The sequence below is a fragment of the Brienomyrus brachyistius genome, chromosome 23 (assembly GCF_023856365.1).
Source record: "Brienomyrus brachyistius isolate T26 chromosome 23, BBRACH_0.4, whole genome shotgun sequence".
Classification (NCBI taxonomy): Eukaryota; Metazoa; Chordata; class Actinopteri; order Osteoglossiformes; family Mormyridae; genus Brienomyrus; species Brienomyrus brachyistius.
The window spans coordinates 2,566,077-2,588,246 of record NC_064555.1 but is presented as its reverse complement, the minus strand read 5'-3'; the positions used below and the strand labels follow the sequence as shown (position 1 = coordinate 2,588,246).

The 22,170-nt window shown below is 44.7% G+C and overlaps 1 protein-coding gene and 1 long non-coding RNA gene across 2 annotated transcripts in view; one reads left to right on the top strand and one right to left on the bottom strand.

Moving 5' to 3' along the window:
* Nucleotides 1–12,929, bottom strand: part of LOC125719415 (cyclic AMP-responsive element-binding protein 5-like) — a 34,454-nt gene extending 21,525 nt beyond the window's left edge. Inside the window, 6 exon segments of the mRNA XM_048994163.1 lie at nt 2,240–2,256; nt 2,258–2,398; nt 3,689–3,807; nt 5,614–5,707; nt 7,978–8,049; nt 12,864–12,929. Of these exon segments, the coding sequence (XP_048850120.1) occupies nt 2,240–2,256; nt 2,258–2,398; nt 3,689–3,807; nt 5,614–5,707; nt 7,978–8,031 (425 nt within the window). The 5' untranslated portion in view covers nt 8,032–8,049; nt 12,864–12,929.
* Nucleotides 8,790–19,386, top strand: LOC125719416 (uncharacterized). The gene is made up of 3 exons (XR_007385078.1): nt 8,790–9,235; nt 14,877–14,982; nt 18,998–19,386. It is a non-coding gene; the product is annotated as an uncharacterized LOC125719416 (long non-coding RNA).
* The last annotated feature ends 2,784 nt before the right edge of the window (nt 19,387–22,170 follow it).

Genomic DNA, 22,170 nt, shown 5'->3' with positions numbered 1-22,170 from the left:
CAGGCTGGACCACAATAAGGAGAACATGCCGATCTTCACTGATAGATAAATATAGATTCTTGAAAAGGCCAAGAGAATTCCTGAAGATGTCCCCAAAATGGGGGCATGATTTTACTGGGTCTCCCTTGTGCCACATTCTCACGCCCAGTCTGGTTTCACCCGTTGCTAATTTATTCACAGCTTTTGAATAAATCTCTGTAGATGTAGGATAACCACAAACAGCCGCGATGAGGGGAAAAGAAGACGCCGTCCAGGACCGGCACTTACGGCCCTCCGCTCTGCGGTCTGCGGATTGCGAGGGCGAAGACGTCGAGCGATACATCAAGCACGTCAGCGCTGCTGGTGCGGAGCCAGTTTTTGGCAAAGAATAAATATGTTTATTATTGCAGTGCACAAATCAAGGTTTCGCCAAACATGTCTGTCACGCACGGGACGGGCGTACTCTAAACGTAGATCTGCCAGTGCTTTCCTTTCGACGTTATTTCCGTCCGCAATAAAATTACAGCAAGCGAATCGCTCTTCTAAAGAGCGTCCAGTGTAGGGCTGCTATATGGGTCACGGACTTCATAAACGTGAAAACATGCAGGCTCTGCTTTTCAGCTGCGGTTCCACACTCATGATCTCCTGCCCAGTCCCTCATGAATAGGGATCCTTGACAAAATCAGGCTTTCGTTCACTCACTCTGGAACCTTCTTTTTCATTTTTTTTCTCCCTGATGTTTTGCTTCTTGATTTTTTTTTTGTTACATTAACACTTTTCCACAAAGCGTTAACGCCCCCCCCCCCCCCCCTCACTCCAATGTCAAAAGGTGATTCCTGCACCTTTGATTCTCATTCGCTTGACTTGCTGTGTCTAACACATTTAACTCTGACACGACTCAGTTCAACGTGTTATGATTCAGGGCCACAGAATGGCAGAGCCGCCCGGGACAGTCCCTCCCCCTTATGATAATGATAGCCGTGAAATGTAAAGTTCTAAAGAACCTTTTATTTTTTTTTTCTGCCCCTTTAAAATGCATGAGTTTACCGCTGCTTTCTGTCAAGAGTTGGCCCTCAGGGTGGAGGTGGAGTAGGCGGGGGGGGCAAAGGGGGGGGTTACATCTTAGGGTCTCTGTTGGCAAATAACAACCAAGGTCCTCAGATTTCACAGCTGCAAGCCTGGTCCACCCCTCCCTCCAAAAAAAGGAGAAACTCTCAGACGGATGAGGCGTTAAAGTGTCCCTCAGCATGTGAAGGAAATGCACCTTCGTCACGCCTGAGTTTAATCCTGCACTCCCACGATGGAGCCGTGAAATTAATATGGTATTAAAATGCATGTTCACGTATTCATTTATATACAGTGACGCCTGCATATGTATGGCGATGCTGGGTCGACCAGGTGAAGCATTTTACCAACGGTCCTTAATGTTCCAGCTATACGTGTCTCGTCCCTCCTTCCCCTCTCTCGTTACAATGCGAAGACACAGCTGTCTGTCATTAACAACGTACTATTTAGCCCAGCGCGATCACTGGATCGACACGAGGTATTGTCCACTTCCTGCTGAGAGTGCTGAGCAATCTACCCAGACCCGCACCCCTCCTGCCAGTCCTCTCCTCCTCTTGTGTGAAGTATGGAGTATCCTGTCTCCAAGACCCCCCCCCCCCCGGAGCTGTTTTCAGGAAAATGGCACTGCCGGATAATGTGTTTTAAGTTATGATTAGCAGTAACCGCTAATTATAGCTAATGCTAACTACAGTGGTTGGAGCAGAAGTTAATCCAATTTATAAGACTTAGCAATTATCCTTTGGTTATGACAGGGCAAGACTAATCAGATTCAGTCTCTTTTTTAGGAGCCATTAGTAACCCATCTGAAAATCACAACATCGTTACCCTGAGCAAAGAAGCTAACTAAAATGCTAACTAATCGGCAGACCCCCTCTATGGCAGTCTGCCGATTGGGCGACCGCGTGTCCATTATCGTACATCGCGAGATTAGATCACATTAAACGAATCAGCCTTTTATATCGCTTGTGCACTGGTGCACGTGAGGCGATTACATGAGGGTGAAGAGCTTCATCGCATGACTGAGACCGTGAACGATTCAACGTTCTGCGTACACAATTCACGTTGAAGACAATTGCATCTTAGGTAACTCTGGTACCATGATCACGACAATTAGGAAAAACAGCGAACCCACAAATGCGCTTATTGCTGACAGCAGTGCCCCTGTACCCCCACCCGGCTTGTGTGATGGACCTACCCGATCTGCCGATTAGTTGGATGGCGCCTGCGTGATGACCGAGCTGGACTGGGGCGAAGGGACAGCCTGCTGCATGACGATGCCCGAGCCGTGGTTCGCCACCCGCATGTGGCTGCCCTGGTGCTGGTTCTGCCCCCCCGGGCCATGCAGAGACAGGTTCTGGCAGGGAGAGATAAGGGAACAGGGTGAAGCGGGAATCCCGCCGGGGAGATGTGGAACAGGGTGAAGCGGGAATCCACCGGGGAGATGTGGAACACGGCGAAGCGGGAATCCCGCCGGGGAGATGTGGAACAGGGTGAAGCCGGAATCCCGCCGGGGAGATGTGGAACACGGGGAAGTGGGAATCCCGCCGGGGAGATGTGGAACAGGGTGAAGCGGGAATCCCGCCGGGGAGATATGGAACACGGCGAAGCGGGAATCCCGCCGAGAAGGAGAACTTGGTGACCTTTTTGACGACACCACTGACAGGGGTGTTGGGGGGGGGGGCATGGATACCCTGTCACATTCAGGGGGCCCAGCACTTGACAGGGGCCCTTGAATACATAAAATTATACATAAAATTTGACTGGGGGCCCAAGGTGACATTTTGTCAGGGGGGCACAAAATGTCTAGGTACGCCCCTGCACAATGACCCCCTCTGCAGCGAGCAGCACAGACTGCCCTCTGTTCTGACCGCATGTGTGTCTGACCACTAAAAAAGCTCTGCGACTGCTTTCTGTCAAACACTTTTGCTGGTGCTCCGATTGCAGGAGACTAAGATTAACCCCAAGTACCAAATATCTACATATATGAGACACGTGCAGAGTGTCCGTGTCCATGTGTGTGTGTGGTGGGTGGGGGGGGGGGGGGGGGGGGGGGGGGGGGGGGGGGGGGTGGGTGGGGTGAACTCCCACTGAGAGTCTTTGCTGCTGAGAAGATTTTGACCTGTTTAAAGCACGGCTGAGAATCCAATCCCCGGGTCCTCTTACCCGAGCGTAGGTCAGGTGTCTGTTCCACCCGACCCGCCTTTGTCATTCAGCCAGCTGATAAGGCGAATTCCCTACCAGCCTACCTGAGTGGGCTTTATCTGGGTCTGTGTCTGTCCTGTTCACCTGAGCACACCAACCCCTCATACATACAACCTGCACCCTGTTTTTTTCCAGGTATAACCCTATGTATGTTTGTGTGTAGAGCCTGTGTATATTATGGGTAATGATACCTGTAATATTCATACACTGAATTACTTTTGTTTATCATCAGGCATTTATGTGGCCACCTATGACCAGTATTATTCCGGCTGCTGGGGTCCTAACAGGCAGAGGGAGAGAGAGAGCGAATTCCAGCCGCAGTGTGTGTGTCATCCCTTGCCGATGCTCAACTGCAGTTTGTATTAAAATTTGCAAACATTATCCTCCACAGTCCTGCATTCATTGTCTCACACAAGTGTCTATCTGGGAACGTTCTCCTCACCTGTTTGTTGTCCTCCTCTTGGGCTTTACAGAACTCCTGCTCTATGGAGCAGTCCAGCTCACTGAAGAGCCCCACCTCCTCACAGTTCTTCAGAAACCGTGTCGGGGTTGGAGTCTGGTCTGAAAGACACAAATAAATGCAAACCCAAAGGTCCGGGCGGTTAGAAGTGGCTTCATTTTTCGATAGTCTTAGGCGGATACAATGGAAACTCCACTGGTAAATCTCATTAAAGGTCAGGGTCTTCTGTTTACTCTCTGAATGGAGTTTACAATGCATCGCTAATACTCAGTGAGCTCTCAGTTGACAGGAATGCAATGATCCAAATCTCCCTGTAGTTTAACGAAGTCAAGTAGAGTGTCAGAGAGTTGACTGGTATGAGGAAGTGCTAACTAGCTGGGAATAATGTAAACGTCTTCGTCAGAAGATACAATAAAGCTTTTGTTAAGTTCCTGAGTTGGTCCACAGTGAGTTGGTCTCCACAAAGAGTAAAAAAAAACAGCCAATTCTCTCAAGAGAGGGAACTGTGACTCAGAATGGAGCATACTTGAGGAACCTGAATCCATCTTCAGATGAGTGTGAATTGTAAAAACAACTGAATCACTCTATGCTGGTCAGAGTCGCAAAAACTCAACAGAGCAGGTCCGGGACCCAAGAGAGTGACTGGTAAAAACCACAAATGGGCCACCATGTTTGCCAAACTGCTCTCAGCTGCTCAGAATCAGCCTCGCGCTCATCATTCATGACCCACTCCGCGGTATAAGACGAGAACTTTCCCTCGCGTCAAAATCTCTGCCGTCCAAATCGCCCTGTGACTCGGGGTCAGATTTCCAGCCGTCCTGTGTTTTTATACAATTACCCAAAACGGCAGTTACCGGCAATAAGCAACGGTGGGATCCTGACAGGAGGGGGCCAAAAGTCAAGGTCATGTTTACACATGTCAGCCATCTGTTTCCGGGGTAACAAGCACGCCTGCCAGGCTGTGCCTCAGACATTGAGCCCGTAATGAGCTCATGCAGTCAGATCGGAGGTCTTCTTCCTCTGTGTGGTCCTTCCCTTTATCCTGACTCCTAATCAAGCAGGGTCTGCAGCCAGGGAAACAATCACTGGCCCAAGAAATTACTCAAATCAAGCATGAGGCTCCATTAACTTCTCGTTGTCATTTTCACCCAAATCCCCTCCCCCCCCCCACTAGATCCCCGTTTGCTTCCAACACCACAATTCAGTCAGGGGCCCACGGGGGGCCCAGGGCAGTATACACTGATAAGAGTCTTCTGGTTACACACTGGCTTGAGTAAGAGAAATATTGTCATAAGCTCAAAACTCCTAGTTCAATTCAGCAAACTCTAAGAAAATGGTCTCACCTTGAAACATTAATTAAAAGCAAATAAAGAAGACTGACAAAATAATACCTACAGCACCTGAAGATTCCTTCTTTTTTACATCCCACCTGCACATGAACACAAATATGCACGCACTCACACTCCCAGGTATTCGCAATGCCGTCTGATTGCGATTAATATAAACCAAAGCAAACCAACAAAATTCATAGCAGATGGAAATCGATAAGCCAAGGTTGATTCTTTTCGTTTCCCTCCAGAAAAGAAAAGAAAAAGTTCCTAAATGGTCAGGAAAGCATGTACACACACCCACTCACTGTTAACTGCCACCCCCAGAAGTTTGGGAGATTTGTAAGCGATCCTGTGTGGACAGGACGTTTTAGCCACTCTCCTATAACAGGCCGTACCACATATGCCCTGCGGCTGAGGTATCACTTGCCAGGGTTTTCAAGGTTTAGGATAAACTTGACTTAGAACTAAGGTTGTGAGCTTTGATGGGGGGGTGGGGTGGCGGGGAGCTGGCTGGTTGGGGGTGGGTACCGGTGACGAATAATTTTGGCCTCCGAGTAATGTTATGCACGTTCTTACCTGAAAGCATGTTGTCATTCTTTATAGATGGAAATTTCAGTGTCATCTCGTGTTTATGCCGGTGAATCATCAGGTGGTCCTCTGTGGGGAAGCGCTGTGGGTACAGGGTATGGGGGTTAGTGATCTGAGCATGCTCAGAGACCTCATCAGGTGGTCCTCTGTGGGGAAGCGCTGTGGGTACAGGGTATGGGGGTTAGTGATCTGAGCATGCTCAGAGACCTCATCAGGTGGTCCTCTGTGGGGAAGCGCTGTGGGTACAGGGTATGGGGGTTAGTGATCTGAGCATGCTCAGAGACCTCATCAGGTGGTCCTCTGTGGGGAAGCGCTGTGGGTACAGGGTATGGGGGTTAGTGATCTGAGCATGCTCAGAGACCTCGTCAGGTGGGTTCAGGGCATTGGGCTTAGCGGTCTGAGCATGCTCAGAGAATTCAGCAGGTGGACCTCTGTCCAGAATTAGCCACTATTTGTACCTTAAGGGGGCTTTTGGAGGAAAATGTTACTAAAATACTTTTTTTAGATCTTTGGTCTTGCTTGGTGGTTTACTAACTGGCCTTTGCCAAAATACTTGATTCATAAAAGGAAGGATAGAGTCATTCACGTAGGAACAATTATAAATAAAGCAAATTGCTTTATTTGGAGCATACTTGAGGAACCTGAATCCATCTTCAGATGAGTGTGAACGTCATATTAATCAGGCAGGAACTTTTCTCTGAGAAGCTGTGAACTTATATAGCCGACTGAGCTTCAAGAGGAAATTAAATATGTGCTGTAGTCATGCAAAATCGATGAAATAAAGAGAAATTACAGCTACTCTTATATCTTGGTATTGTTACATGATAAGATGTTCCATGTTTAGGAACTGCTTAGACACTAAGAATTACATACGGACAGCGAACACTGAGCCAGTCTCTGATATCACCGCTCCGTATACACAGACCCTCAGCCTGTCACCAAAATTGGCAAAACCCGTCCAAAGAGATACAATAGGGCCAGAATCATTACGGATTGTCCAAAGACGAAACTGCAACGATTCCGTCAAAAAATAATAATAATAATAAACCATCCCAACTTAAGAAATGTCGCATTGAATTGCAACTTGTCATTAGCACATTTTAATAATATATAACTTCCATAACCATTAGATCTTAATGAATTAATAATCGCTGGTTACCAAAGAAAGAAGCGCCATCTGTAAATACTAACCAAGATGTTAATATCTTAATATCTCGTATCTGTCTGATGCCGAGAGGCCTGGATCCACACTGCCTGAAGTGCGTTTTATGTACTTAAAACGCCACACATCTGGTTATTACATTACACAGGAAAAACGTGTTCTCCTTCATACAGTTCAGCTCTTATATAAACGGAAGGGCCTTATTTGCCCTTAAATGCTTAACTTGATGATATTAACGTAGCCCAAAACTTTGAAATGAATCTTATCAATCAGGACGGAGGAAAATACACAAAAGCATCCGCGACGAAAGCCAGAACTAAACACTGCGGATTTCTAATTTAGAAAAATAATTGTGTACCGAAGTTGTTTTGAATTTCTTTTAGTCCTACTTAAGGCAGCATCGGCGCTTGATTTTTACATTTTTCAGGGGAAATATTTCACAGTGTATTTATAGGCATAATGTAAAAACTGTCTTGTTTTTGTCTGACATTTTATCCTTTGTAACCATGCGAGAAGAAGCAGTATTACAAAAACAAAAAGGTAAAGGAGAAGTAATCTTGACGGGAAAGCACGTTAATAGTAGCTTTTCCTGTGAAATTTCGTCGTATATCTTATGAATCATTTGTCCCATATGAGCAATTATCTAACAGGTTGACGTTAGTGTTCTGCAGTACGAAAACAGAAATGCAAAAAAATCAACAGGTTATTATTGCAAGTAAATGAAAATCAACACGAACTCATATAAACAAGTGCTGTATTCCGTCTAGATATCGTCTGTTAAGAGTAGTCTAGATAAGCTTTTTAGAAAAAGTATTAAATTCGACTTCTTATTTCGTTTTCTATTCACTAAACCAAATATACTAATGCATTATTCGGACTTAATTACGAATGAAATTTGTGAATAATCGAGTTTTTAAGATTTATGGTATATTCCTAGTTGTATAACATACTTTAGGCCAGCTAACTCAACAAATAGCATAATAAACATCATCACTGTGTTCAAATCAATGAGAGATGCAAAGCGCCTTTGGGAGACTTTTTTCCTTTGAATTATCATCACTGTAGGTCAAGACTATCGGCAACGGATATATCGTCAGTAAACTGACAAAGACCCAAACGTAAGAAAACGTCTCAAATTTCTGTTGGATTCTATACGTGGTTTTAAGTTTAATTCCAACTGCGTTGCTCACCTGGGTGCATCCCGGGGCGTTGCAGACGTACGGTCTGTCCTGTTCGGCGTTCATCGCTGCTTCTTCATAAAGCTGCGCACGGAAAGGGGAGAGGAGACTGCCTTTGGTCACTGAAGCAAAGTTTTAAAAACGCCCACCATGCGCCATCTAAAGATGGTGGTATAGTATCTCGCCTCTGGGTTTATAATTGAACGTAGTTCGGAAATGAACTTGAAGCTTGAGCGATGCATGTAAGCAATCTCTCCAGAGCCGGCGTGCGCCTTGATGTCTCAGTTTCGGGCGGAGAGCCGCCAGTCACCGAGCTGTCAGCGCTCAGACTTAAACACCGCGGTACTGTATTACACACTGGTATAATTAAAAAGGGCTTTTTTCCCTCTCGTCTTCCTCATAACTCATTTGGTTTTCGACAGCTCATGCCTATAGATGCTTTTTATATTTAACCTACACACAAAATAACTACTTTGACGTTCATAATTTTAAAATGTTAATAAATCCGCGATTGGTTCAGGAGTAAGAAACGTTGAATGCGCAAGTAGACTGTTTATTTATGGATAAAATTCACGCATACGTCTGTAACGCTGCCAGGGAACTTATCACGCCAGAAAGCGAATCAACCCGAATTAATAACACCAACACATTTAGTCTAAATTTTAACATCTGAGTTAACGAATCAATCGATGGATAAACAAACAGACCACAAAACATAATAAACTTCTAAATACAATACTGTAATGACAATATAAACCTGAACAGGTAACATGCAGTATGTATACTGTTTGCATTATGAATATTAACATAAATTCCAGCAACCATATTAGAGAATCAGTGTCATACTGATTATTTTGGACTACAGCTATATAGTTGTGCCACTGGTCGTACTGTAGACACCCGTGCATCTGAGAAAAAAAAAGGTTTGCAAAAAAAATCAATTACCTATCAGCTTTTGAAGTTAAACAGCAGAGCCCCCACCAGACTTGTGCTCAGACGTGTGTACCCAGCTATTACATGTGACAGGGTGACTTTTGACAAAGACCAAAGGTATGGGCTGCGCATCAAAGAGCAAGAGAGTAAAATGTTTATTTATCTTAAGTAATAATAAAAAAAAAATGTCATGGGCGATCCCGTCAGCGATGTCACGTGTGTAGTCACGTGCCACGGCCCCTAACAATCTCCGTGCGTAACAGGACTGGACATCAGTACAACTTGGTAAAAGTCACAGGGAACAGTGTAGGAGAGATGGGAGACCGCCTGAAATAAGGTATTTATAGATCAGAATCTGGCTTGCAGCTTGTAATTTATCTGTTCATGGGAGCGATCGCTTCTCATCCCCTTTTTGGTTTTGGTGGAGACAACCTGTAGAAGGCTGAGATGCTGAGGACAGCGATTATTTATTTACAATACTGCCCTTAATTTCACATCCAGCTCGTAACTGCTTTTAACTCAGCAACCCCAGAATTCGTCCAATGAACCTGGCAGTACAGGGTCTCACGTGAGTCTGCATGGTCTGCAAAGCCCGCCGGCTTTACACGCCCCGGCCTTTTCGTTTTCTGCCTTCTCGCCACATGTTGGTCCCATGATGCACTGCTTTGTTTTGGTTCAGTGGAGGAAATAGGTTTAAATTTTGCGCTAAGTGAATCCTGATGTTGGGGACAGACCCGGGTCACTCCAACGATGGAGATCCAGAACTGAGAGGTTATGGTGTGGCCAGATGCAGAAGAGCTTTCCAGACACCCACATAAAACCCAGCGGCATGACAGCGAGAAGAAGATGCCAGGCACAAACTTGTACCGCAAAGTCGTTCTGCAGCACCAGTAGTTAGTTCAGTCCTGGAAGGGACTGGCTCATTACGAGTGCTGTACTTGGTAGCATGAAAGTTTCCATACGCACAGAGAGTGTTCAGGAACCGCCAGTATCTAGTATAAGTTCAGCCTGTCATCAAACAGGGATACACGGCCATAAGTAACTGGCACTGGTCACCATGAGTTGGTAGTTTAAAGAAGCTATAAAATACTCTACAACCCCCAAAATCTCAATGTTAAAAAAAACTGGAGGGATTCAAATCCCATTCCCCTGTTCTGTGTGATTTGGACTTTGCATGTTATTCCTATATCTGCATGTGGTATTTTGGCTTCCACCTTACAATCCAAAAACTAGGTAAATGCCACAGTGAGTGTACGCGATGCAGTGGACTGTTGTTCAGCCCAACATGATCCCAGCCTCGTGTCCTGTGCTTTTAAAGAGATTCACTCCATTAGTGGTTATGGATGGATGGATGGATGGATGGATGGATGGATGGATGGTCGGTCATATCCGTGACATTGAAATACTTAAGTAAAAGGCGTAGGAGTCAAACTGCTGTTTGGATGCATTTCCTGGGTTTACAGATAGATCTTCTCCTCTTAGTACACAAAGTTCGCACGTTATACAAGCAGAAGGAACTAGAGCGCGCGGATGAGCTAATCTGGAAAACGAGTGTCAAGTCAATTCGAACCGACACGTGACTTCAAACAGCAAACAGCTTATTTCAGCAATCACTCTCCTTAATGTTCTTTATATACAATCAATGAAGACTTCAGGAAAAAAAACATTATGACCCATAGATGATGTGGCTGTTTGACCCGCCGATTGTTGCGATTGTTCTTTGATGGTGGATAAACATACAGGATTCCTTTTCTTCGGAATGACATTATATACCTTAAACTTAAAACTAAATTCATCACATTTAATCTGGACTAGCCCTTTTGATTCATGCACTGATGAAAACTAAAAGCAAGTTTCGATTCACTCACACCTAGTGAGAGCACGACGAAAAATTAAAATTTCATTTAAAAAAAACTGGAGACATAACCAACGACTACTTCAGTGTAGTAACTATATATAATTTAAATGTACATATATAAATTTGATGCATAACCTGGAGAATTAAGATGAAATAACTGTAACAGGCTACTGGACGCATGATTCATTGTAAGTGTTTTTATGCTAGTAGATTAGTTTAAGCGCAGTAAGGACCGTGCGTGTATTTAATATGGTAGCATAACAGTTTTTGCTTCCTATTTAGGGACTTCGTATTGATGTTGCCGGGGGTGACTTCTGGTAATGTATTGAGGTATAAGTTCTTAATATACTTAATTACATGAGGATAATAAGGCTTGTAGTTCTTTTCCTTCTGCGACTGTACAGCCCTCGCAATCCGTTGCTCGCGTCCCTGTGGCGCCGCATTGCGCCACCTGCCGAGACTCATTCCCGCGCGAGCTCTGTCCGCTTTTCGCTGCGGTGTTTTAAGTGACAGCACAGCGTTACAGGGCGACAGAACGACATTTCTAACAATAAAGTTAATTCCTGTTTTATTTGGTATGAAAAGTCATTATCAGTAACAGTAACAAATAACTTAAACATAATGTTACATATATAATACTTAAAAACAACAATATTTTGCATTTAATTTGCCAGCATAATAGTTCTGTATTCTTATTTTTCCAAAGTTCACATCTGTATATGGCACTAATACTACTGAAAATCTTTAACATTCAGAAATCAGTAATTATACGCTTGAATGCTTGAAACTGTAATTTACCGGCGTTGATTAGTATTATTACTGTTGTTGTTAATGTTATTATTATAAATGCTGCTATCAGTTGATGTTCAGTAGGCTGCTTTGTACTACTCTTGGTTAAACTTTTGCAGTTACTGTTTGCAGAATTTTATGATGGTGTTGCAGTGTTACAACTTATGACATATATTCAGTGATGAAAAAGCTACATTTGATGGCTGATATTTCAATGATAAACAAAATGTACAGTAACCCCTTCCTTATCCCACGGGCGTTTAAGTGCGAGGTTTTGCTTTGTCGGCACTTCTACCTTTAAACCTTAAGTATCTCCTCCAGGCAGTCAAATACTTCGATCTGCAAAATGACGTAATGCTTACATATACAAATTCTAAAATGCGGTAAAAACAAAAACAAAAAATAATACACGGATACATTTAAGGAGCTGCCACTGAACCTGGACGTGTCAGTAAGTCAAAATCCGTTTTTTCGCAGTTTTTGCAAATCAAGTAAAATGCATGATTTTCTGATCCAGCCGCAAGTCTGCACTAAAAAGACCGCACGACTGTGATATTTACAAACGCGAACTTCAAAAACGACGCAAACCGTGACGGTCACCGCTTCTCGAGTAAAGCGACGCTGACGGAGCCGGCCGGCGTACGAACTTGTGCGGACTGCAGGGTCTCGGGGAGCGATGGCTCCACCTCGGACCTGCATTCGCACTCCGGTACATAAACACACAAGCATAAATATATGCGCTAGGACAAGAAACACAACGCCATGTGTTTTGCTCCCGTGTATTAAACAATGCGGAAAATTTGCGACATTCTTCCGCGACTCTTAAAACTGACAGTTGAAGGCGAGTGTGTGACAGTCCGTCATTGTCATCTTCTAACCAGGACCACTCTCCGGCACAACTTCAACAAATACAGCACTTGCACGTATGCCAATAAAGAGTTCAATTAATTTAATTTCTTTTCCACCTTTTTTTCCAACAAAGATTCAAGAAACATCGAAACTTCTTAAATAACAAAGAAGACTTTCAGGTGAAGGTGATCTAAGCAGCACACAGAACTTCGCTCAACCTGTTGGAGAACTTAATAACAAACAGTATTATATACTGGCAAAGTGCCCAGTCAAGCACCGCAAATAGATAGACAGCTTTCTGTTTATGAACTTTCAGCTAATATATATAGAAAAAGTAAAGCGAAGACATATTTAATCTCCTGTCTTGAAGTTGTACAGTGCCAGACAAACAACGTGACATTCAACAACTGTACGTTGTTTTTGAACCACAAAAGTATTGCCTTTCAAAGCGGCCGTTTTAGTAACTTACCAAATAAGTGTGGACGAGAAGCGGCACTCTTAGAGAAGGAACCACGTTGGACTGGGAGCAGATTACAATACGATCTATTTAGAGAAGCATTACATCACCCCGCGGTGACGTCACGTGGGATTCCTGAACTTCTAAATCATTGCGGTCCGTTTCTGGTGGGCGGGGCTACGGGCCGCACGCATCGAGACGGTGCAGCGTAACGGGGGCGCGCTGTTCCAAAAATCAGCGCTGAGGGTCCCCGCTTCCAACATCGATGATCACTGTCACAGCCCCCAGAACCCGCAGACCATGCCCAGAGCGGGACACCGAGGCATGTTCAGCCAGGCGAGTGGTTTATTTTACTGGGTGTCTTTTGGTATCGGTTACATTATACTTTTTCTTTACTTCAAAACTTTTTTGTAAACACAGTGACATAAAGCAGACAGTCGCTTTCGTTTTTGAAGTCAGATGGGAATGCATTTCAGGAACAGACTCGTCACCAATATATAATTCACATCTCCGTGCCAAAAAAGTTCTGATCTCCGAAAGGCTATGGAGAAGCACACGTCCTTCGTAAATTACTGCGATGACTTGCAGGACTGTCTCTGATTAATGAATAATGCCGCCTCTTGTAAATAAATAATGGACAGGATTATGTCGACTTTTAAAGTGTTGGATTTAAGAGATGCTGTTACAGAACTTATATGCTCCAGACTACCTGATAACGTGATCTGGTAGCAACACAAATCAAAGTCTAAACCGGACAGCATTTCCATCACAAAAAGACGTAAACTGTTTAGACAGGTAGGTAGCGCCCTGCGGACGTCAGAGGTTATGAGACTTAGACTAAACTGGTCTACGTGTCATATCACCAACGTAGAAATATGTTGAATTATAACATATCTAATAAATGGTCACAACATATATGCCTGTGTTATATATCTGTGTTTATGCTTCGCTTCAGTTATCACCGCCCCCCCCCTCCCCCCAAAAAAAACATCGGCGTTAAACACAGTATGTTCTTCCTCTGCTGCGCGCAGTTATTGTAGGTCAGTTAACAATTAAGAAAGGCGATATTGGGTTCGCCCACATATATAGAAATGTCATGAATAGTTTGTTAACCCTGGTTTTATATGATAAACATCGTTTTTGAAAAATAAGGAAAAGTTTTCCTTTTTTTCAGACTGTTCTCGACAGAAAGACAGAACTGAAAACATGACTACTCATACACTTTATACGACACACTATGTCACTGCAGTAATTCCCCAGAACGGTCTCGCCATTTTTACTTTGTCGAGCAGGAAAGCCCCATCCGTTGCGTATGACATTTCGCAGTTTGCTGTCTCTGCAACGCCCCGCCCCCATTCGCATTAGGGGCTGCACCACGGCGAACTGTTCAGAATAACTGGAAACGTCAATACCTAACTTCTCATTTCATTCTTCTGCTATGTGAGAGGTGAAAGGTTAATCGTGTTCATTCATTTTTTTGCTGTTCAGCAAAGTATAGCTGACATGCTAATATATTTATTACTGGCATGTGTACTTGAACATTTGTAGTACAGTAATTGTCATTCACAGGGCATGACCATGTTTCCAGTTGTAACTTTGGTTGTGCTCCAGTCTACTATACCAGGACTCACTCTGGGATCTGAACCAACAACCTTCAGATTGGAACTCCTTGTCTTTAGCCACCTGTAACAGAGAAATAATAGCACATGTGTCCATAGAAGCCATGGCCAGCTGGCTTTCACCGGTTAGTCCTACCTGCCCCCCCATGTCCATCATCGTCAATGCACTGTGTGTGGCCCAGAGACGTGACCTAAAACCGCAGAGACAGGAGGTGGGTGTGCTCTGTCCTGCTTGCGGCTTGGCTCCCTCTGACATACCTGCGGGCTGCTTAGGTGACATGCAACAGCTTCCGGCGCCCCCAGCTGTGGAATGCGTCCTTTGCTCCCAAACATGCACAGAGCATCCGCAGAACCCTCACCTCCACTCACCTGCTACCTTTCGGTTTTGTTTCTGTGTCCTTCACAGGATTGACTGTCCCGTGGCCCCCGCTGCCATACTGACAGGACAGTGATAAACAGGAACACATACAAAACAAGTCCGCAGAGCTGAAGTGCACATGAAACAGCCTGGGGTGAGTCTGCTGCAAAACGGTCCCGAAACATTGCTGAGGATCACTAGTCTTGTCCGGTTCCAGTTCATTTCATTATGTGTTTTGGCACTGTTTATTTTAATGGTCCCAGTTAGGCCTTCCAGGTTACACTGGTAATATTCTTATACTGCCAGATGTGAAACATAGAGGGTGTAATTACACATTTCTGCTGTTCCTCACCAGGTACTTTTCCTGTATAGCCTGACTGGTAGTGCCACCCCCCCCCCCCCCCATATTTTTCCCAGTGGTCGACGCTCTGTGGGATGTCTGTAAAGCCCCTGCCTCTTTAAATGAAATCCCTCTTCCTTAGCCACCAAAACTTGCATGAAGGACGTAAATGCGTCTGCATGCACAGCACAGATTCTGCCGTCGTGAGACTATTAGCGAAAGGAGAAGTGGGGGGCATCAAAAAATTAGAAAGAAACTCTTTGGACTCGCATGTGTGTTTCGGCCGCTGGCTCTGCCCGACAGGCCGGGGGGGGGGGGGGGGGGGGGGGGTCGGTGTCTCTGCGGTGAATCGCGGCGACGCATCTGTAACAAAGAGTTATACCTACATAAAGCCGGCCGACAAGCAAGGAGGCCCTTTTAATTGATACGATTAATTACCACTCGTTTTCAGACGGAGCGTAAGCAGCAGGGGGGGCCGCGCAGGCCAGAAATCACAGCACCCGGCGACACGGCTGACGCGCCGGTGGCAGCTTTGTGGTTTCTGCGCGTCTCAGATGGCCGCTGATCGAAGCTCCGCCGCATGGCGGCGATTGATGGGCGCCTCATCGCTCGGTGACTCGCTGGGCCCCGGACCGGCCGGAGCTGCACCCAGTGCCAAGTCGCTTCTAACAATAACAAGCCTTAAAAAGCCGTCATAACTCAGGGTTTTTTATTTGCCGTTCTCTCTTAACCTGGGCTTTAATCAACTATTATGACACGTTTTTATTGCCCATATATTTCCCTACCAATCCCTACATCATCTCCCCGGAGAACCGGGGAAACGCGGAGCCTCACTGCCCACCCACGCCGGCCATGCATTTGCTTTTTTGTCCCTGCGTCAAAAATGGCGCAGGACTGCGATGTCGTGAGGCGGATGTCCACGAGGTGCAGCCCGCGTCGTCTTAGGCGTTCATGAATGCGACGTCCCTCTCTCTCTCATGCGCCGTCCAAAACCTGCAGCGAGGGCAAAATCCCAACACAGGTAGAACGTCGCTGCGGATGGACAGATGCAGGGATGCAAATGATGACATGCGATACTTTCCCTGTAGTCTTACCAAGGTGAACATGGTGTGCCGCTACCTGCAAGGTGTAGGTTACCTGTAAGCACTGTTTAAAGCAGGGAGGGGTCTGTTGTTCTGGGGGGCCCATTGATTCTGAAAAGCTAAATAAAATAGCGGGTTAGCAGAACATGCCGCTTCAGCGTCTCCTAAACAAGGGACGCATTTATTTAATATTTAGTGTGGTGCCAGGAAGGGTGGTTTGAGCGTGGGGGCGTTGGGTGTGAGGACGACTGGGGAGAGGTGTGGGTCAGCATGAAGGTCGAGGTGAAGGACAACGGAGGGAGCAAACGTGCTGTTAAGGGAGGGGGGCAACAAAAAAATGACAGCTAAGAATGTCTGTATTTACACATGTATTACATTTATAGCCCTGGAGCGTCGTGAGGACAAATTACCGGAGTCATAAAAGCATCAAGCCCACATACTGACCTTTTTCTGATAACTGTGGTCACGGTTTCTGGTGATTTCTGCCTTTAATGTAGATTTTAGAGGAACCGCAATTTATGCAATAAAATACTGGCGGAAACATTGAATATAAGCAGCTGTGTGTTGTGGGTTGTTGTACTTTTGATTTTGTCTTGCAGCTCGTAAGAACCTCTCGGTAGGTTCATTTATTCAACAGCACTTTCTTGCTGTCAAAATGTGTTAATTACCAGATTAATTAAGCGCTTAATGCCAGATTTTTTGACGTCTCCATGCAATTCGAAATGGCGTTTAAAACGTCCGGGAAATAAATCGGATTAGAGAAGTCTCACTACTCCTGCCGGAATCACGCACTGAGACGAGGAGACGCTCCGCTGCTGGTGCTCGATACAGTGGCACAGAAATGGAACTCGGTGTTGATGGGATGAAATGACGGCCGCAGCCTTTGTCACTGTGCGCTGCTGGACGGGCGGCTGCATGCCAACCGCCCACCAAGCCGAGACAGACATGCAGAGCCCTGCCTCTCTTTGTCCGCTGGGATCTCTGGTGCCCCGGTGTGCCTGGCAAAGTGCTATGTGTTCGTACTGTCTGTCCTTGGCTGGGTAAGGATATAGCAGCTCTAGGTTTGAAGGCATGCAGATCTATGCTCTTTGATGCTATGACTTGAGCCTTAGACTTCAGCCCACACAGAGACCAGCAGTACAGGTAACAGTGCAGCTCAGTCCATTAGGCGACATGGACTGCCACCCAGCCACATTCCAGACCCCCTGACAAAATGATTTTAAGACCCCCCTGAATCTTCCAGGGTATCCATGTCTCTACCGCGCCCCCCTGGCTGTCTTTAATGCCAGCTTCTGAGGGGGTGCTGACCTGGCAAACCACCGGCGGTGCTCAGGGTGGGGGCTGGGGCACCCCAGCTACAGGCAGAACTACAGGGAAAAGCCTCTGGTTCTGGCTGAGATCTGGCACCATCTAAGATTTGTCCAAAATGCAAAAATGAGAGTCTGTGTTGTGTCAGTCAACACTGGACGGTAGGGGTGGGGCGAGGGGGGGCAAGGCTGCGTCCAGGGTCTCTAAATGTCAGATGGAAATGGTTCTGAGGAGTAAGCAGTTACCAGGAAGTTGCCAGGGTAACGTGGTCCTTTTGTCTGGGAATTCTTGATCACGGCCCCTGGTTCTGGTCAGGTGACCTCAAAAAGCCCAGAGACTCAGGGTCCCGGCCACGTATCGAGCAACCACGGCGAGTACAAGACGTCAGCGGTGTCACCGGGATCCGTCGGCGTTTGAGCGAACCTGACATCACCGACATCCGATGCCAGGCTGCCCCATCGCCTTAGCGACGGGGTTGGAGGTTACTGATGGTTACCCCTTTTCAAAGTCGCAGCCTGGCTGAGGCGTCCCAAATTCGGGCTGCATCACCTCTGGAAAGAAGGAGCTCATAAGTGGGCCGTTTGCCCATTTCAGATTACAGAAAGGTGCAGGGCGAGGCCCACTAATGACCAACTGCTCACAGGCCCGGGAGAGGTACCAGGCCCGGGAGAGGTACCAGGCCCGGCTCGGCTTCCAAGAAACGTGGGGGAGAGGACGGAAAAAAAATATGGAGAGAGCCAAGTGAGGAGTGAGGGAGATGAAGGAAGGAGAGCAGCGGAACAGAGAGAGACGCGTTTTCAGAGTAACGATGAGCGAAGCCTCTTCCTGAAGCCGTTGACATGTGACCTGACCCCGTGACCCTTCGTCTGGGATTAGCAAGGTGTAGGAACCGGTGGGGACGAGGGGGTCATGTACACCCCGATATTAAATTAGGATCCATTCGATCCCTGCAATAAATAGGCCTTTATATTTAGATTATCAAGTTGTGTCCCACGCCACCGGTGATTATGGGACAGTATTTTTCGCTCTTAGGCATCGAAAGCAAACGGGGACGTCGTGAAGGCGGGAAGCATGTACATGGAAAATAAACAGTGATGCAGCCGATGACCTCTCACAGGGCGGGGGGGTGGGGTGTCGTTTTCGCTTATGCTGCTATATACTGACACAAGGCCTTCCCTTGAGGTTTATGGCTGTGGGTTTAACGGCCGATTACGAGGGAGGTTTAATACTGGGCGTCGGCCTCCGTGATTTAAGTGACATTTTACTTTTACTGTGAGCTGTGTGAGACATAAAATTAAAAGGAGGGTCCCGGGAGCTGTGGGGCTGTTACCCCCCATGACGGTAAATCCCTAATTGAAGAGCATCACTGAGTACACAAGGGTTTTATTGACATAATTGATACCTTGGTCTACGGCTCTGTTTTCTGAACTGTGTTGCAGATAAAGCAGCATTGTCTGCCGGCACCATCCCCGGCGGACCATCGTCAGACACTGGGAACCCGTCACACGCACATCAGCTCGCACAAGTGCACAGACTTCTGAGGGACATGGAGAAAGTGTCAAACAGTTAATCTGTTAAAATGCATCTGATTATTTTTATGCTCTGTTTTCCTAAATAAATTGTCGACATCCCCAATTCCCATCCATAACTCATATTAAATCTACAGTTTTGCACAATATATTCTGATATTAGAAGACAGGCTTGGTATTTTCGGGACGAGTTTTTCCCCCATAATGTTTATATATTTGCATTTATAATGCAGAATATCTGCACCTAATTCATGACAAATTACCAGACTTCTGAAACGGCACCAGAAGGTATAAAATGTTATAGCAACTTAGGAAATAAAATAATAAAAAGCTAACAATCATTCGATTATTTTAATTTTGAATCTTCAGGTTATTTTATACTATTTATCTCTATTAATTATATATTATATATTATATTATACTATAATATTTTATACTATTTATCTCTATTTATAATATTTATCACGTTTAAATTATAGGTTACTAAACAAATGAATTCTGAGACATTTAACACCACAGACAAATACTATAATGACATGAAGTATACCGAACTCTCTAACAACTTACTCTTATTGTAATCAAGCTATAAAGTAAAAAGCTAGTATTTTATTTTAATACTCAAAGTCCCAAAAAGGAATTCTTGAAACAGGCTGAAAAACAACTTTGTGACAGTGATAAGATTTAGGTTTTATGAGCAAAACTTGATCCATATTGATAGAATAGAATAGAATAGAATAGAACAGAATAGAATAGAATAGAATAGAATACAATAGAATGCCTTTTATTGTCATTGCATATTGAACTTTAGTCTGTCCCCTGAATAGTACATATAGTATAATTAAAAGACAAAGTCTTCCGATACAAATGCTCTGCATAATAAGCTACACACATAATCAAGAAAAACACAAGAATTAATATAAACCAATAAAACACTGAAACTTTGTATGCAAATGTATATACAAGGTATATAACAGTATATTAGGAAGTATATAATAGCAACTAGTGCAGTAGTCTAGTGCAGAAGTATTTTGTTAGTATAAAATTATGTACACTATTTCATATAACAAAAAAATCCATCCATCCATCCATCCATCCATCCATCCATCCACCCATCCATATTCCATACCTGCTTGTGCTATACAGGGTCATGTGGCTCTACAGCCTATTCTGGAAGCTACTGATGCAAGGCAGGGAATAATCCAGGGCACTCCCACCATTCACACGCATCAACATATGAACAATTTAGGAACTCAAATTAACCTCAGCATGTTTTGGTGTGTGTGTGTGTGTGTGTGTGTGAGGGGGAGAACATGCACACTCCAAACACATGACTCGAACCCTGGTCCCAGAGGTGTTATTATTATATTATATAATATACATGTATAATATACAATATGTATAATGTATAATATATGTGTGTGCATTGGTGGTTTGATGGTTAGGGAAACGCACTTGTATTAAAAAAGAGATTTCAGGTTTGAATCCCCGACCGGCAAGGCACCAGTTACATACCCTGAGCAAGGTACTGCCCCCAAGCACTGCTCCCAGGGTGCTGAATTAGCTGCCCCCTGCTATGTCACGAAAAGTCGCATGTGGGTTAAATGCAGAGGATGCGTTTTGTTGTTGTGTGCTGTGCTGTGGTGTGTCAACAATGACCACTGATCATTAAATTCTAATTCTAAAGGGAGCTCTTCAGTAGAGGAAATCCTGTGATATTTACATGAAGGAAAACTTGGACTGAAATTGTGTTTGGTCTTTGCAGGATGAAAAATAAATTCAATTTTTAAATGCTGAATGCAGTTTCTGAATTCTGTTCAGCCTGTAACAATTTCACATTACAGTTTGGCCTACACTTGGCCATGCTTCCTGGCAGAAGCACTTAAGTCCACTCTCCATCTCATGAGTAACACTGTTCCACAGATTCCCAGTAGGATTCAACTCAATATTTTAACTGAGCCACTTTAGGACATTTTGGAAAGGTGTGTGTGTGTGTGTGTGTGTGTGTGTGTGTGTGGTGTGTGTGTGAGAGAGAGAGAGAGAGAGAGAGAGAGAGAGAGAGAGAGAGAGAGAGAGAGAGAGTAAGTGTCATTTAAACTTTTAAACATTATATAAAAAATTTAGATTAAAATTTACATTTTTTAAACATTACACAAAATATTCTATTATGTATTTATATAATGTAACCTTAACTTCAAATAATTCCTTACCGTCAACTAACCAGACATACATGTACAAAGAAGCACGGGGCACTTATAAAAAGTGATCCTATTTCCATACCCTATCAGATAACAGAGTTTTGAACTTATGTTATTAAAATGGCGCCTAAAGAGAAGGCTTCATTTTATATGCGTAGATGGGTTTGTTATCCTTTGCCAGCATTCTTCATATTTGTTTTCTTAAGGTCGGTAAGACGTTTTTAAATTCGTTTTTAACATGATCACTGCTGGTGCTTTGCTGTGTTCCTCCTGTCACGTTGCCTCTAGGGATGTAAAATTATCTCGATGGATGTGTCCTTGTCAGCGGCAATGTCATATCACTTGCAGTGACTCACTAATGACATTCATTCTTTACTTCAGGAAATCGAGGTGTGTATGTTCCCGGACCGAAGTGCGTGATTTTGTGGTGATACAAGAAACAAACAATAAAATGAGATCTTGTCAAGAACAGCATCGTTTACACATTTAACTGGCATACATACATCCAATTAGATGTGGATATTAAACTTTATTAAAAGTTCATTCTTTATTAAAGTTCCTTCTCCATTATTTACTGCTTAGGTGCATGAAGTTCAGCAAGATGGTTTAATAGCGTGGAGCGCCATCCAGTGGCTGCATCGAGCAACACCGTTTCAATATGTGCGCGCCCACGAAAGCACGAGATAACGAACCGTAAATGGCCGAACGCCATTTTGTGAATGCGCACTGGCGCGCGACAGTGGAAGCATCGCGGCACCGAGAGTCGGCTGCGCGTGCTGAAGATGGAATAACGGGATTCGGCTGACATTTAAAGGTAAAGATACTGCAATATCCAAAAACCATACAGATGTTTATATTTCCACAATTAATTGTAAAGTAATAACGAGA